This window comes from Macaca fascicularis, chromosome 16 (assembly GCF_037993035.2).
Source record: "Macaca fascicularis isolate 582-1 chromosome 16, T2T-MFA8v1.1".
Lineage (NCBI taxonomy): Eukaryota > Metazoa > Chordata > Mammalia > Primates > Cercopithecidae > Macaca > Macaca fascicularis.
The window spans coordinates 43,717,170-43,733,423 of NC_088390.1; the positions used below are offsets into that span (position 1 = coordinate 43,717,170).

A 16,254-nucleotide genomic window follows, 5' to 3' on the forward strand; every position below is an offset into this window, starting at 1 on the left:
CGCCATCATGCCTAGCTAATTTTTGTATTTTTAGTAGAGACAGGGTTTCACCGTGTTGGCCAGGATGGTCTCGGTCTCTTGACCTTGTGACCCACCTGCCTTTGCCTCCCAAAGTGCTAAGATTACAGGTGTGAGCCACTGCGCTCAGCCCAGTTTCTTTTTCCTCATTCATTTCTATCTGGTACTCCAATTAATTCATTTATTCATTCACTTAACATGGAGACTGACAGTTGAATAAGATGTGATCTTGTTGTAGGAAACAAATAATTTCAATACAATGAGGTAAGTGCTATAAAAGAAACATGCACAGGGTCCGGTGAGAACACAGAGATGAGACATCTAATTCTTGGGGGCAGTCTTAAGAGAAAACTTTCTTAGGCTGAGTGTGGTGGCTCATGCCTGTAATCCCAGCACTTTGGGATGCCGAAGCCGGTAGATCACTTGAGGTCAGGAGTTTGGGACTCCAACATGATGAAACCCCGTCTCTACTAAAAATACAAAAATTAGCTGGGCATGGTGCTGATGCTTGTAAATCCAGCTACTTGGAAGCTGAGGCAGGAGAATTGTATGAACCCAGGAGGAGGAGGTTGTGGTGAGCCGAGATCGTGCCACTGCATTCCAGCCTGGGCCACAAAGCGAGACTCAGTCTCAACGAAATAAAAAAAAAAGAGAGAAAGCTTTCTGAAAGAGATTATGTCTAACCAAGAATGAGTAAGAGTTAGTGAAGCAATTGAAGGGAGAGAAAGGTGTACCAGACAGAAAGAACAGCATATACAAATGCATAAAGGTATGACACAAGTGGTTTTCTAGAAATTACAGGTGGCTACAAGATGTGATATAGTATTTGCCAAGGGGGACCTTGTTTTCCATCCTCTGAAGCACAGACTTTGTCTTTTGAGGAGAGTATGTGTGTGTGTTGGACATCTAAGGATTTGCATTTTAAATGAATGTGTTTTTTGATGTGTGTGTGTGTGTGTGTGTGTGTTTAACTATGTAAAAGTTGAAGAGTATAATTAATCCCTTCCCATCTACCTGTCATGCAATATCAATAATTATCAACTCATGGCTAATCTAGTTTCATCTATATTCTTAACCCCATGCACAATTATTTTGATGCAAATCCTTGATACCATATTATTCGTCATGTTATCTGTGAAGATACTCTACCTTAAGATTAAGAGATTATACCTTATTGATAAAAAGTATGGAGGGCCAGGCATGGTGGCTCATGCCTGTAATCTCAGCACTTGAGGAGGCCAAGGCAGGCGGATCACTTGAGACCAGAAGTTCAAGGTCAGCCTGGACAATGTGGTGAAACTTGGTCGCTACAAAAAATGCAAAAATTAGCTGGGCATAGAGGCACATGCCTGTAGTCTCAGCTACTCTGGAGGCTGAGGTGGGAGAATCACCTGAGCCCAGGAGATCGAGGTTGCAGTGAGCCATGATCATGCCACTGTATTCCAGTCTGGGTGTCAGAGTGAGACCCTGTCTCAAAAACAAAGAAAAAAACAAAAAAGAAATCTAAACCAAAACAATACTAAAGATTTTTTTTTTAACTTACAAAACTCACAAAATTGAAAACATTCATAATACCTAACATAGGTGAGAGTATTTGGTACCCATGTTGCTGGTGAGAGTCTGAAAATATGAATACCTTTTGACCCAGTAGTTTTATTGCTAGTAACGTATCTGTGGATATAATTGGATAGCCATACAGGGATACACATTATTTTATTATTTTTCAAATTGTAAATAATCTGTACTTCCATCAATAAGTTAGTAGTCAAATGAATTATATAGCCTATTGAAATATTAGGTATCCATCAAAAAATTAAACATATATATGTACCAAAAAATATATATTTATATACAATAAAGCATAAACTGGTTGTCTTTGAGGTGGGACAATGGGTGAGAGTCTCACTCTGTCCCCCAGGCTGGAGTGCAGTGGCGCAATCTCGGCTCACTGCAACCTCTGCCTCCCAGGTTCAAGCGATTCTCCTGCCTCAGCCTCCCTCAGCCTCACTCTGTCTGTGGTGGGAATACAGGCGTGTGCCACCATCCCCGGCTAATTTTTTGTATTTTTAGAGAGATGGGGTTTCACCGTGTTAGCCAGGATGGTCTCCATCTCCTGACCTCATGATCTGCCCACCTCAGCCTCCCAAAGTGCTGGGATTACTTTGGGTAATCCACCACACTCAGCCAATTTTGACTTTTAAAATATAGTATTGTTATAGTCTGTTGTATTATCTAACATTATTTAATAATTTACATGCTTTCCCTCCTATAATCAAAGAGAACAATAAACCTATTTTAATTTTGAAGACATTCTAGCAGAATTTTTTTTTTTAGTAGTGGTTTTTTTTTTTTTTTTTTTTTTTTAGAAAGGACTTAAAATCTTTTAGAAATAAAAACAAGATAATCACCATTCTGACTGTCATGAGATGGTATCTCATTATGGTTTTGATTTGCATTTCTCTAATAATCACTGATGTTGAGCTTTTTTTTTTTTTTTTTTTAAATATGTTTGTTGGCCGCATAAATGTCTTCTTTTGAGAAGAGTCTGTTCATGCCCTTTGCCAGTGCATGTGGGGCTTAATACCTAACTGATGGGTTGATAGGTGCAGCAAACCACCATGGCACATGTTTACCTATGTAATAAACCTGGATGTCCTTCACATGTATCCTGGAACTTAAATTTTTAAAAAAAGAACGAGATAAAAGAACTGTTAATAAATAATGTTGGATGCTTGAGTTGAAATTTGAAAGCTAAAATAAATATATAAATGGAGGAAATGAACTTTGAGCAAGTTACTTAACTCCTCCAAGCCATCATTTTCTGTCACGTATCATGTATTGGGTTGATGAGAGAATTAAATGAGATAATGTATATATAAAGTGTTAGTTACAGTCCCTACACGTGGTAGCTCTTCTGTTACAATTGTCATTGCCAGAATAGGAAGATAGATGTTAGGTGACAAATTTGAAAGGGAATACGGTACAACAAATATACATGAGAAAGTGGTTATCTTTCTCAAGTTTCTTTCAAATACCTGTTTCCAGATACACTCTTCCCAGACACTCCTGTAACGAACCTTTCTTGTTTAGCCAGTTTGCAAGCCATTCAGGCTCTCCTATCTTTCTCCATTCTGTCAAGCTCTGCACCAGGAAGAGTCTAGGTCCAGTGCCAGTTAAAGACAAAGAATGTCAGGACTAGAACTTTTTCTCAGAATAGAGTAATTGCACTTGGGCCACTGAGAGACACATCAGCCTTGATATAGAAGTCGTAAAGATTCCTCAGAAAGATTACAAAATGAAATATTGGAGAACTGCTGTTTTAGTATAAGAGCTTCTAAATATGGGGGTAGCTCATATTAGTGCTTGTGACTTAACAAACTAAGAGACCCCAATTAAATGGTCCTGGAAATTATCCTATTAATGCTCTTTGTCCTGTGGTTACTTATGATAGTTCCTGACCTTTACATAGTTTTGCTGTGCAATTAAATTTTTGGAAGAAAACAATCATGTGTTCTCTATTAATTTGCTTGCATTTTCAGAATACATTAAGATGGCAGATCACTACGTGCCAGTGCCTGGAGGACCAAACAACAACAACTATGCAAATGTGGAATTAATTCTTGATATTGCTAAAAGGATCCCAGTACAAGTAAGAGACGCCAATGTGTCCTTTAAAACCAAATTCAGCCATTTTATAGTTAGGCACAGGGGGATATCCAGAGAAGAACATTTTTGTAAAGCATCTTTTTTGAAAATTATTAAATGCCTGTATATGAGATAACTAAACCAAATAAGGAAAAGAAAGATGGAAATAATGGAATGGCTAAAAATAAAGTAAACCTAATACAAACAGAAAGTTTGGAAGCATCTTTCAGAGATTATTTATTCTAGGTATCTCACCTTTGAGCCATCCCCAGTAAGTAAAAATTACCTATTTCTTGTGGAATATTAGCCTAAATGATGGTGGTATATTAAAGAAATAGGCTGTTTCTTCCCTGTCACATTGTGTTAGTAAGTTTAGGGTAGGTATCTTAAAGCCCCAAGAGAAAAAACTCTAAACGTAAATGGCAGTGTAATCAATAAAGATGTAATGGAGTGGCCATAGTAATTGAATATGTGAAACATAGCCAGTATTTCTAGAAAATGCCCTTTACAGCCTAGGCTATGAATTGAGTTTCCTAAAGAGCAACAAGAATAACTGGATCTTAATATCAGTTTCAACTTGGTTTTGACCTCTTCAGAGATCTTGCCACAATGGACTACTTATTGTTACTCTGTAAAGAGTTTGCCAACAATCAAGCATAGAAGCTGAATTAAGCATTAGGCTGCTGTGGAACTATTGTACCTCATGAAATAGGGCCAGCCTGGATAGAGAGTCATGCAGTTTGTGGGGGTTTTGAATGAATTTTAAGAATGAATTATATTATATTCCCTTGCAGGCAGTGTGGGCTGGCTGGGGTCATGCTTCTGAGAATCCCAAACTACCGGAACTTCTCTTGAAAAATGGCATTGCCTTCATGGGTAAGCTGTTCTGACATACTGTCCCTGTCTTTCTGTTTCTTTTTGTCAATTTTGCCCACATTTTACTCTATAGTCTGATCTTCTTCTGTTTAAGATGTGCTGGGCTCTCTCTCTCTCTCTCTTTTTTTTTTTTTTTCCTCAATCTATTACTAACTCTCAGAGTAACCCTCTTCATTTCTTTCATTTTTTTCATTTCTTGCTTATCTCACTTCATCTTGATTTTGTTTTCTGTCCCTGGGTCCGATATGGAGATGTGGAGAAGGCTTTGGTTTCTAAAACACTGACCTTTTAAAACTTTGCAACTAACCTTAAGAAAGCATGTGGGAAAATTACCTGTTTTTAGATAGTGAAGATAATTGAATACTCAGGATGCCCTGGCAGTGTGCCATTAAATATGAATCAGCACCTTTGCATTTAAGCATGTAGGTGCTACAGGTGAGAGATACTTCTGACTTTTCTGCTGTCATTATACCAGAGAGGAAAAGAGAGGTTATATAGCTCAAAGTATTTTTCTGTCTGTCTCAGAGACCTTAAATAATGAACATTATGTTTTCTAAACCTTATTAAAGATAAGTCTCCTTTTTGGGTTCCCCTAAGACCAAAGAGGGTATGCTATTTCAGACTTGAATCCTAAAACTTTAAAGTCCTTATTTCAGGATATTGACTTAAAAAAGAAGACTTTATTGATCTGGTAAAGTTGAATCATGAAGAATGATAACATTATAGCTAGATTTGTCAAAAATTTAATTCAGCATATGTTTATATATATTGAGCTCTCACTCTGTACAAAAAGCTTACTACATTAGGTGTCATAGATGGTACAAAGGTAAGTCAAAGCATAATAGTCCCCATAATCAATTTATGATCTCCTTGATATGTGAGGGGTCGGGGAGGACAAGACAAATACATAAATAGCTATGAAACAAGGCAACTACATGTGCCAGAAATGAGGCCAAGATGTTACAGTCAGGATTCTTTTCCTGTTTTGTTTTTAGGTCCTCCAAGCCAGGCCATGTGGGCTTTAGGGGATAAGATTGCATCTTCCATAGTGGCTCAAACTGCAGGTATCCCAACTCTTCCCTGGAGTGGCAGTGGTAAGAACTGAATTCTTGTTTGTATCTTGAAGTACAAAATAGGTCAGTAGGATATTTGGGACTTACCTCTTTTGAAAAAGTATTGGGATACTTGACAGGAAATGGAATACTGGTTGATTAATGGTACCTTGTAGCTCCTGTCTTAATTAATACACCTGTGATTCTTTTATCTTAGGAATATAAATTTAGTTCCAGGGACACAGATGCTAAACTGTGATCTAGAGTGATCTTGTGAGTTAACTTGGAGAAACTCTGGGAAAGCACATACATGGTTTTGTGGGTTTAGATGTACTCTGGGTAGGCTAGAATCTTCCTCAGAGGTGGGCTTCCCAGGTGGAATTAGGTCTTCAGACCTGCCTGGGAGTAGTCTGGATCACTAAGAAAAACCTAAAACCTACTCAAATGTTTACTTGCCAATGTTTTCTTGATATCAACCCACAATCTATTGATAATTTGCTTTGACTGTTTAAAAACCATTGAACCTCAGTTGCCCTTGATGCAGAAAATGAGGTCAGTAATTAACCTTTCTTCCATGCATGCCAGAGGGGCAAGAATTTTCAGAAAATGATTTATTCTCAACAAATCCTTTAAAGAGTTCCATGTGAATTATTGTAGCTGATAACAATATGAATCTTTCTTTTTCTTTTTTTTTTTTTTTTAGTACTCAAGCACTGGGAGCAGACATACACTAAAACTTCTTTTAAATGGGAATGACCATTGTCTTGAGGCTGAACAGATTTGAACCCTTGTTACTCTGGCTCTCCAGGGAGATTGCAATATCCTCTCCAGATCTGCTGGGTCAAATCGTTTAAAATAAATGGTTGAATTTGTTCTTGTTTGAATGGAGAGGCTATAGTGTTCCCCTTGTGGCTGAGTACAGGGACGTTCAGAGAGCATGGAATCATGACTCTGCTGAGGCCGATAAAACCGCCATTTCTATTTCCAAGGGCTCATAAAGATTGAATTATTTCCCAGACCTCTTGGCCCTGGAGCAGGCCTGAACACACAGTTTGAAGGTATTTTGCCTGCTGAGTTGCTGTGAGAAGTATGCCATGCTCTTTTTTTGTTTGTTTGTTTTGGTCTTGTATGTCTTTGCATTTTTATAAGTTGCTCCCTGTTAGCTCATGTGGCTTTTGCCAGCATAAGAACCCAAGTTGCTGGGTCATGCTATGGCTAAATCCTGTTAACCCCAAGGACTGATCAGGGTTTTATGGCATCCTTCTTTCTCCCATCCACTCTCAGTTTTGGATAAATATGATAGCATTTTAAAGAATGCAGAGCAGAAAATTGACAAGAGCAGAAGCTCTTGTAATTGCCCTAAGTTGCTATTGTCTATTGCAGGTCTTCGTATGGACTGGCAGGAAAATGATTTTTCAAAACGTATCTTAAATGTTCCCCAGGAGCTATATGAAAAAGGTTATGTGAAAGATGTGGATGACGGGCTACAGGTAGGTTACTAACTCCAGGGAGTGATACCTTTCAACTGACCAATTATAGTCACAAATGTGGAGATTGGGAGTCTGGCTCGTGATATATACCCAAGGTGGTGTTAGGGATGTAAAACCAGGAGGTGTAGTTTAAAAGTATAGAATACTCTGGTTTCTCTTTAGATTGCATAAGTCTTTTTACTTTAAAAAAATACAGATTGAGGAGGTGACTTTAAATGTAAACAATCTAAATTCATTTCGAAGCAGGCTGCTCATCTAGACAGAACATTTCTTAGGTGATTAAGTCAGAGTTTTAAGGAGGTGCTGATTCTCTCTCTCACACACCTGTTAGTGTGTGAGGGCAGGGACAACAAACAACATACTTTTTTCCACTGGTTGAATTCAGAACCAAGAAGCCAGGAGGCAGAGATCAAACAGTCAGCTTTATTACGAACAGTGATGTTGGTGAAAATGGCTTAAGTGTGCAGCAACAATCAGATTTGTAAACTGAACACCAGAGTTAAGCAGGCTCACTCACCCACTGGTTACTGGCAGTGCTGAATGACCACAGATTTCCCTCGACAGAGAGCGAGCTTAATTCAGCTTAGTGTATGGCTGAGAGCTGACAAAGAGCATAAGTCCTGTGCAGTGGGTTGATCCCAAAGGGGAAAAGGCTGAACTATGCATATTCAGTCCCTCCTTCCAAGTTGACCAATCACATAATTTATTATTTTTCCCTTGGGGAGGAGCAAGGGAGTGAACCGAGAAAGACTGAAAGTGTTACTCTTAATTGTTGTCTATCCATGTAAAAATGTGAACCTAGGCAAAAGGAGATCCTTTCCCCACCATTAACTTTTCTTTCCTTATAGGTCCCTCCAATTTGTTCCCCTTTAATTTTTATAAATAGTTTAAAGTGTTAGTTATGCTTTCAGGTATAATGAAAGATAATGAAAGAGGCTATTATAAGAAAAATACACTGCTTTAGTTTGACTCGTGTGTTATAAATTCAAGAGGGATGCTGAATGTTCAAATAATTTTGCTGTATTGTTTGCATTTTAAGTTAAACATCCTGTAATCTCCTTAATAAGAAGAATTAATATTTCTAATTGAATTGCAAATGCTTCATTTTGTTTGCTATAATTTGCAAAAGAGTAGAAGCTCTTTGTAAGGAACTAGCTTTTTTTTTTTTTTTTTTTTTTTTTTTGCTTATCAACTAACATTCTTTTTTTTTTTGGTATAATTATAAACAGCATTTTCTGGTAGAAAATTTGAAAAGCCAAAGATGATGATAAAAGCCACATGAAAACACACCATCCAAAGATAATGTCTGTTAACATATTCATGTTTTTTGTCCTTTTCAACTCATAGATTTATATCATATAAAAATCTTTATTAATAGATTCCTATACTTATGATAATTATAAGTTTTGGGTCTTAATATATGTATTGTGTTGGTAATCATAATACTTTTTTCTACTTAATTTTTTTGTCCTTCTACCTCCGCGCTCCTTACTTAATATTATATTAAAGTGTTAAAATTCTTCCAAAATATTTTTAATGGGCGACCTGTGACTAAAGCTTTCATATATTTTTAAAAGGCCTACCTTCTTACTGACCTCCTGTGGGATATCCCCTTTTTTTGTAAGTCTTTCTCCACACTTATGCTATCTCTTTGATCATCTATCACTCAGCAATTGAGTTCATTATACTAATTCTGTTTATATGAGCATAGGAAAGAATAGAGTTAAGGAAACATTAGAAAAGGTGAGACTGCGAGTAAAAGATTTTCATTCCTAATTGACATAGGTTAAACATTGAAATGTTCTTTTTCTGGGTGATACTTATTTTATTTTATTTTTTTGGGTTGGAGTCTCACTGTGTTGCCCAGGCTGGAGTGCAGTGGTGCCATCTCAGCTCACTGCAACTTCTACTTCCCAGATTCAAGTGATTCTCCTGCCTCAGCCTCCTGAGTAGCTGGGATTACAGGTGCCCACTTCTGTATTTTTAGGGCAGACAGGATTTCACCAAGTTGGGCTGGCTGGTCTCGAACTCCTGACCTCAAGTGATCCACCCACCTTGGCCTCTTAAAGTGCTGGGATTACAGGTGTGAGGCACTGGGCCAGGCCTGGTGATGTATTTTAAAGATATTATTGTAATGTAGCAAAACCTTAAAAGACTGGAATATTTTGACAAAGGAATGACTTGGTTATTTTATTTTATTTTATTATTTTTTGAGACAGGGTCTCACTTTGTTGCCCAAGCTGGAATGCAGAGGCACGATCTTGGCTCATTGCAACCTTTGCCTCCCGGGTTCAAGCAATTCTCGTGCCACAGCCTCCTGAGTAGCTGGGATTACAGGCATGCAGTACCACGCCCAACTAATTTTTTGTGTTTTTAGTAGGGCCAGGGGTTCATCATGTTGACCAGGCTGGTCTCAAACTCCCGACCTCAGGTGTGATCCACCTGCCTCAGCTTCTCAAAGTGTTGGGATTACAGGCATGAGCCACTGCGCCCAACCCCACTTCAGCTAATTTTAAATGAACTCTTTATGTCTTTTTTTTTTTTTTAATTGTGATACGTGGATACCTGCATAATATAAGAAATTCCAATAATGCAGAAATATATACAGTGAAAAAGGAAAGTTATATCCACCCATCTTTCTTTGTTTTTTTTTTTGTTTTTTTGAGATGGAGTTTCACTCTTGTTGCCCAGGCTGGAGTGCAATGGCGTGATCTCTCGGCTCACTGCAACCTCCACCTCCCAGGTTCAAGCGATTCTCCTGCCTCAGCCTCCCGAATAGCTGTGATTACAGGCATGTGCCATCATGCCCAGCTAATTTTGTATTTTTAGTAGAGACGGGGTTTCTCCATGTTGGTCAGGCTGGTCTCAAACTCCCGACCTCAGGTGATCCGCCCGCCTTGGCCTTCCAAAGTGCTGTGATTACAGGCATTAGCCACTGAGCCCGGACCCATCTTTCTTTTCTAAATCGTTGCTGGTATGTACTCTGAACTTCAATTCTTTGCACTTACATATGTAGGTGTATGAATGCATATATAATTTTGTTTTTGACTCATGTGACATTACTTTAGATTGAACCGTAAGAAATTGCCTATATTCAGTCATTTTTTAAATCTATGAATAAGGCAATTTCTTTTGGTTCAACCTAATACTACAAATATTGTTCTACTATTTATTTTTTCACCTAATAGTGTATCTTGAAGATCTTTCTATTTTTCTGTATTTAGACTTACTGACTGCATTCTTAAAGGGAGAAAAATGCCAGTTTTCTCCTTCTCTAGTAATAACACTATTTCTTCTATTTTTTTTTCTTTTTTCTTGAAGGCAGCTGAGGAAGTTGGATATCCAGTAATGATCAAGGCCTCAGAAGGAGGAGGAGGGAAGGGAATTAGAAAAGTCAACAATGCAGATGACTTCCCTAACCTCTTCAGACAGGTAGAGTATAAGCTGTTTTTGTTTGTTTGAACTAACATATATATCAGAGGTACATGATTTAACTCATACTATAATTTGGATGTCCAGAAAATATTTAATTTTTAATTTTGTCTATAGCTAATTGTCTTTCACTCTAGTTTCTACCCGCATGTTAGCAGAGAAAAAAGGTTAATGAAATGTCCAACTCAATTTTAAGTTTTATTTAACTAGGTAATTCAAAAAGTAGAGTTATTCTGTCCTTTTTTTTTTTTTTTTTTTTTGAGACGGAGTCTTGCTCTGTCACCCAGGCTGGAGTGCAGTGGCCGGATCTCAGCTCACTGCAAGCTCCGCCTCCCGGGTTTACGCCATTCTCCTGCCTCAGCCTCCTGAGTAGCTGGGACTACAGGCGCCCGCCACCTCGCCCGGCTATTTTTTTGTATTTTTTAGTAGAGACGGGGTTTCACTGTGTTAGCCGGGATCGTCTCTCGATCTCCTGACCTCGTGATCCGCCCGTCTCGGCCTCCCAAAGTGCTGGGATTACAGGCTTGAGCCACCGCGCCCGGCCTATTCTGTCCTATATAAACATGCTCAGTTTCTCAGATAGCTCTTCCCTACATGGTGCGTATGGCTTTTAGGACCTCATAATGGCAAAGGAAAATCAATACCTTTCTATATTTTTGTGTCCCTGTTCTGCTGACTTTGTAGATAATGTGTGGTGTGGTGGTATGATACTGGTATGGTTGCTCTTGGCTTGGACAGGCCCAGGCTCTGTGATTGACTTTTTCTCACTTTAGTTCACATTGCCTAGAGACCTCTGAGTTTCCATCATATGTCCCATCTACCCTGCTGTCCCAGCAGTCTATACCCTAGTCCGTGCTGCATGGCCACCACCCCCTGGCACAGGAACCCTGTGGCAGGCCCATAGTATATAGGAACTGAGAGTGACTCAGGAAAGCTCAATGTAGGATCTCTCTTTGTCTTACCCTCTGCTTTGCAGCCAAGTTGATGTGGCTGTACTATACATTGGTTGTAGAGACGACCAAATAAGTGATGTCTTTTTAGAATCTTAAACAGAGTGAGAAAAGGGAGACAGGAGTCTCTTTTTGTTCTGCCCTCACATACTTAGTTACCGTCACATACTTAACTCACTTTTTTTCCTTCTACCAGTGAGTAGTAAAAGATGTGTCAAAAAATGGAAAATTGGGACAGAAGTCTGCTCTTTTCACTCTCCTAGCTTCCCTCTTTTTCATAGTTTCCTTGTCATTTTCTACTTTGCACTTCTTTTACTAGTGTGCCATGCCACCTTTTATTTGGCATTTTTTTTTTTTTTCTTAAAACAGCAGCAAACTCCTTGCTTCACTGTCAAAAGTTAAATGGGAAATCTTATGAGCTGGGTCTTCCATAATTTGATATACAGATGGTCCCCAACTTAAAATTTCAACCTACAAATTTTCAGCTTTACAATGGTGTGCAACTGATAATGCATTCAGCATAAATCTTACTTTGAGTGCTCATACAGCTATTGTTTTTCACTTTCAGTACAACATTCAGTAAACTACGTGAGATAGTCAACACTTTATTATTATAATACAGACTTTGTGTTAGAAGATTTTGCCCAGCTGTAAGCTAATGTGTTTTAAGAACATTTAAGGTAGAATAGACTAAGCTATGAAGGTATCTTAAATACATGTTAAAATGTTTTAACTTATGTTGGGTTTATTGGGACATAACCGCATTGTAAGTCAAGGAGCATCTGTACTAGATAAAGGAAGTGATAAAGGTGTTGTCTTGGCTGGGCTTGGTGGCTTATGCCTGTAATCCTAGCACTTTGGGAGTCTAAAGCGGGAGCATAGATTGAAGCCAGGAATTTGAGATCAGCCTGGAAGACAAAGTGAGATTCTATCTCTACAAAAAATTTTAAAATAAATAAATAAATAAGGTATTGTTTTGCTACATTATCCTATTTTAAGTGTCAGAAATTGAATACTACCTTGGGTTTTTTTTTCCCACATTTTTTTCATTGAATTCTAATTTCATAGGTAGATCAGTGACTCAGAGGGTCTAGAGAAAAGGACTTTGCTCTTAGAAGCAAAAAGAAAAAAAAAGCATGGATTAGTGTTAACTGATACAGACATTTCAAAACTACTCATTACTATGGAATCAAATAGTGGAAAAGTCTTAAAACACTAAAGGGAGGTTTTCTGTGAAAGTCCTTAAGTTTTTCAATACTAGTTGGCTGAATAAACCAATCCTCCCATTGGGAATAAACTAGAAAAGCTGAACCAGATTTCTTTATAAATATGTGTGTGTGTGTGTGTGTGTGTGTGTGTGTGTGTGTGTGTGTGTGTTTTATGGCATTAGAGACCATTCAAGACAGTGAAGAATTATGGGGCTAACATATAGGAGAAAAAGGAAACCCAGAGATGTGAGCCTGACGTATGAGGCTACTTTTCCCCTAGATACATCTTCTAGTTCAAGAAGAAGCACCTGAAAGGCTGATAAGTTTTTGACAATCTTAAAAGACTAAGAGGGCTCCCTGGGGAGAGGTGCCCTGGAAAACCTCCCACATTTTAGGTTGGGATCTTTAAGGACTGACTACGGGAGAAAGGGTGAACTGGAAATAGACTAGCCCTCACAGGGACTAAATCTTGGCTTCAAAACATTCAACCTCTGATTTAAGCAAGATGTTTTAGGATTGCTAGTGCTTCTAGACACCTGCAGGAAGCAAATGTAAATCCTTTCCGGAGAAAGATAACATCCAGAACTTAAAATTATTTCTGTTAATTTTTCTTACAGCATATCAACCACTCAGTTGAAAACAGGCATACAAAATTAGACGATTGAAAACCAAGAAGAACAAAACAGTAGAAACAGACCTACAGAGGGTTTAGATAATGAGATTATCAGACAAGGACTTTAAAGTAATTCTGCTTAACATATTCAAGGACATTAAAGACAAGATTGAGAATTTTGGTAGAGAACTGGAAATTATAAAGAAGAAACAAAAGTTCTAGAACTGAAAATGCAATAACTAAAATTAAGAAGTCAGTATCAGTAGCCAGGCATGGTAGCTCATGCCTGTTATCCCAGCACTTTGGGAGGCCGAGGCAGGTGGATCACTTGAAGTCAGGGGTTCAAGACCAGACTGGCCAACATGATGAAACCTCTACTAAAAATTAGCTAGGCCTGGTGGCACACGCCTGTAATCCCAGCTACTTGGGTGGCTGAGGTAGGAGAATCACTTGAAGCCAGGAGGCAGAGGCTGCAGTGAGCTGAGATTGTGTCACTGCATTCCAGTCTGAGCAACAGAGCAAGACCCTGTCTAAAAAAGAAGTAGTCAATATAGGAGTTTAAAATTATAGCATATTAGATGCAGTTGAAGAGAATTAATAAGTGGCACTGGAGGCTGAAATGGGAGAATCCCTTGAGCCCAGGAGTTTGAAGCTGCATTGGGCTATGGTCATGCCACTGCATTCCAGCCTGGGTGACAAAACAAAAAAAACATAGAAAAAGATAAGATAATTAATGACTGGTGAGTAGATCAGAAGGAAATTCAGACTGAAGCATGAAGAGAGACAAAAGGATGAAAAACATAGAGCAATGTGAGAAATTATTTGCAAAGATGATCATGATAACTCTTTCCATTTCTGTGTACCTACTCTGTACACCATTATTTTGCAGCTCCTCCTATCAAGAAGTAGAGTCTTTTTTCCCCAACCCTTGAATTTTAGCTGACCTTGTGACTTGTTTTGGCCAGTAGAATGTGGCAGAAATGGTACACAAGTTCTGAAGCCTAGCCGAAACTTCAAATAATTTTGTAGTTGCCCTTGCTGTCTTGGAGCGAGCCCTCAGACTACCAAGTGAAGAGCCCATTCTAGTCTACTGGAGAAGGAGAGGTCACATGAGCAGAGATGAATTGTCCCAGCTAAGGCCTCCTAGTCCTACTAGCTGACAGTCAGCAGCACCACATTTGAGACATGTAAATGAGACCATATTTGACCGTCTAACCCCAGTTGAGCTGCCAGATGACTAGAGCTGCGTGAGTTACTCCAGGCAAGATCAGAACTGCCAATTGTGCCAAATTCAAAATGCTGATCACACTTATGAGCAAATAAAATAAAATGGTGGCTATACGAAGTCACTAAGATTTTGGTAGTTTGTTAGGTATCAATGGATAATTAACACAGAAATTGATACCTACAGGTATGATATTGCCATAACAAAAAAGTAAAACATGAGACATTGACTTTAAAACTGGCTCATAGGTGTAGGCTGGAAAATTGATGAGGAGGATGTTAATGAAGACTGGAAGAACGATGAACTGTTAAGGGAGGCTGGAAAAGCAGTGTAGTAATTGTTACTGGAGTCTGGAAAAAAGATCCATGTTCTGTAATAATGGAACAATTGGCAAAAAATGTTATCTGAGGTAACTTGGAAGATAAATTGTATATATTAATTTAATGAAGTCATGGATCTGTTTAAGGAGCTCTCTACAAGTGTTTAAAGTATCTGTGGAGTGCTTCTAGTTGCTTATGTTAAGAAACTGTAAAAAAGAGGTAAGCTAAAGAAGATGTTTTGCTTGCAAGCAGAATTGACAGAATTTACAGAAATGTAAAGGACCCAGAACTTATTGAAAATAGAATTGTTTCTCATCCCAAGTCTCTCCAGCTGGCAAAAGATTTCCTAAGTTAAAAATGCCTCAGGGTAAAGACAAAGTCAAGAGTGCTGTGACTTTAAGGCCTCAGAAATCTTTAAGGTAGTAGCTAATAAATTATCCTTTCAGCTGCAAAGATGCTTCTAAGTATCCTTTAAAAAAAAAAAAAAAAAAAAAAGAACACTTTCAGCTAGAAACAGGCTTCTAGCTATCTTTTTTGTTTGTTTGTTTGTTTGTTTGTTTTGAGAGGGAGTCTCACTCTGTCGCCCAGGTTGGAGTACAGTGGCATGATCTCAGCTCACTGCAACCTCCACCTCCCAGGTTCAAGTGATTCTCCTGCCTGAGCCTCCTGAGTAGCTGGAATTACAGGTGTCCACCACAATGCCTGGCTAGTTTTTGTGTTTTGAGTAGAGATGAGGTTTCACCATGTTGCCCAGGCTGGTCTCGAACTCCTGATATCAGATGATCCTCCCACCTTGGCCTCCCAAAGTGCTGGGATCACAGACATAAGCCACCACGCCTGGCCCTAAGTATCTTAAGGGTACTGTCTCACAGCATCCTGATGTGCCCAAAGTATAGAGAGGTCTATGCAGACATGAGTTGTGGATGTGTCTCTTTGGGTGAGTGGTGAACCCCAATATGATTCATAGGAAACCCACAAAGTTGTCAAGAGATTTGTGTTGATGAATGCACCAAGGGACTGAAAGGGCCAGAAACAGCTCAAAATGAAAAGTGACCTCTGAGCCTTAAACTTTTTATGGGCAGGAAGCAGACAGAAAGCTATTCATCTGTAAACAGCTGTCATTTCAAATAAAAAGGGAGATTTTTCAGAGTGGAGTCAGGAGCCCAGAGGGCAGAGCTAAGAGCAGGGGATGCCATGGATTAAGGACTCACTCCGAGGGAACCAAACTAGACCCTAAAAAACAAAACAAAACGAAAAGAAAAGCATTCCTGATGCTGGAGTAAGGGCATCTGACAGCATGTACCTATCTGGATTTCAAAACTGCTATGGACCAATGACTACTGTGTACCTCCTATTTCCTCCTCTTTGAACAACAATCTCATTTGCAATTATCCTCTCCCAATATCATCATAAATATTGGGAGTG

At 38.8% G+C, this 16,254-nt stretch overlaps 1 protein-coding gene across 17 annotated transcripts in view; it reads left to right on the forward strand.

Annotated features, from left to right (window-relative positions):
* The window catches only part of ACACA (acetyl-CoA carboxylase alpha), a 330,564-nt gene that overhangs the window by 131,441 nt on the left and 182,869 nt on the right, over positions 1–16,254 (forward strand). For all 17 annotated transcript variants that reach the window (XM_005583932.5, XM_005583930.5, XM_005583933.5 and 14 more), the window contains 5 exons: positions 3,558–3,667; positions 4,458–4,539; positions 5,535–5,633; positions 6,975–7,081; positions 10,403–10,513. In XM_005583932.5, coding sequence (XP_005583989.1) covers positions 3,558–3,667; positions 4,458–4,539; positions 5,535–5,633; positions 6,975–7,081; positions 10,403–10,513 — 509 coding nt within the window. The remainder of the gene's footprint in view (positions 1–3,557; positions 3,668–4,457; positions 4,540–5,534; positions 5,634–6,974; positions 7,082–10,402; positions 10,514–16,254) is intronic.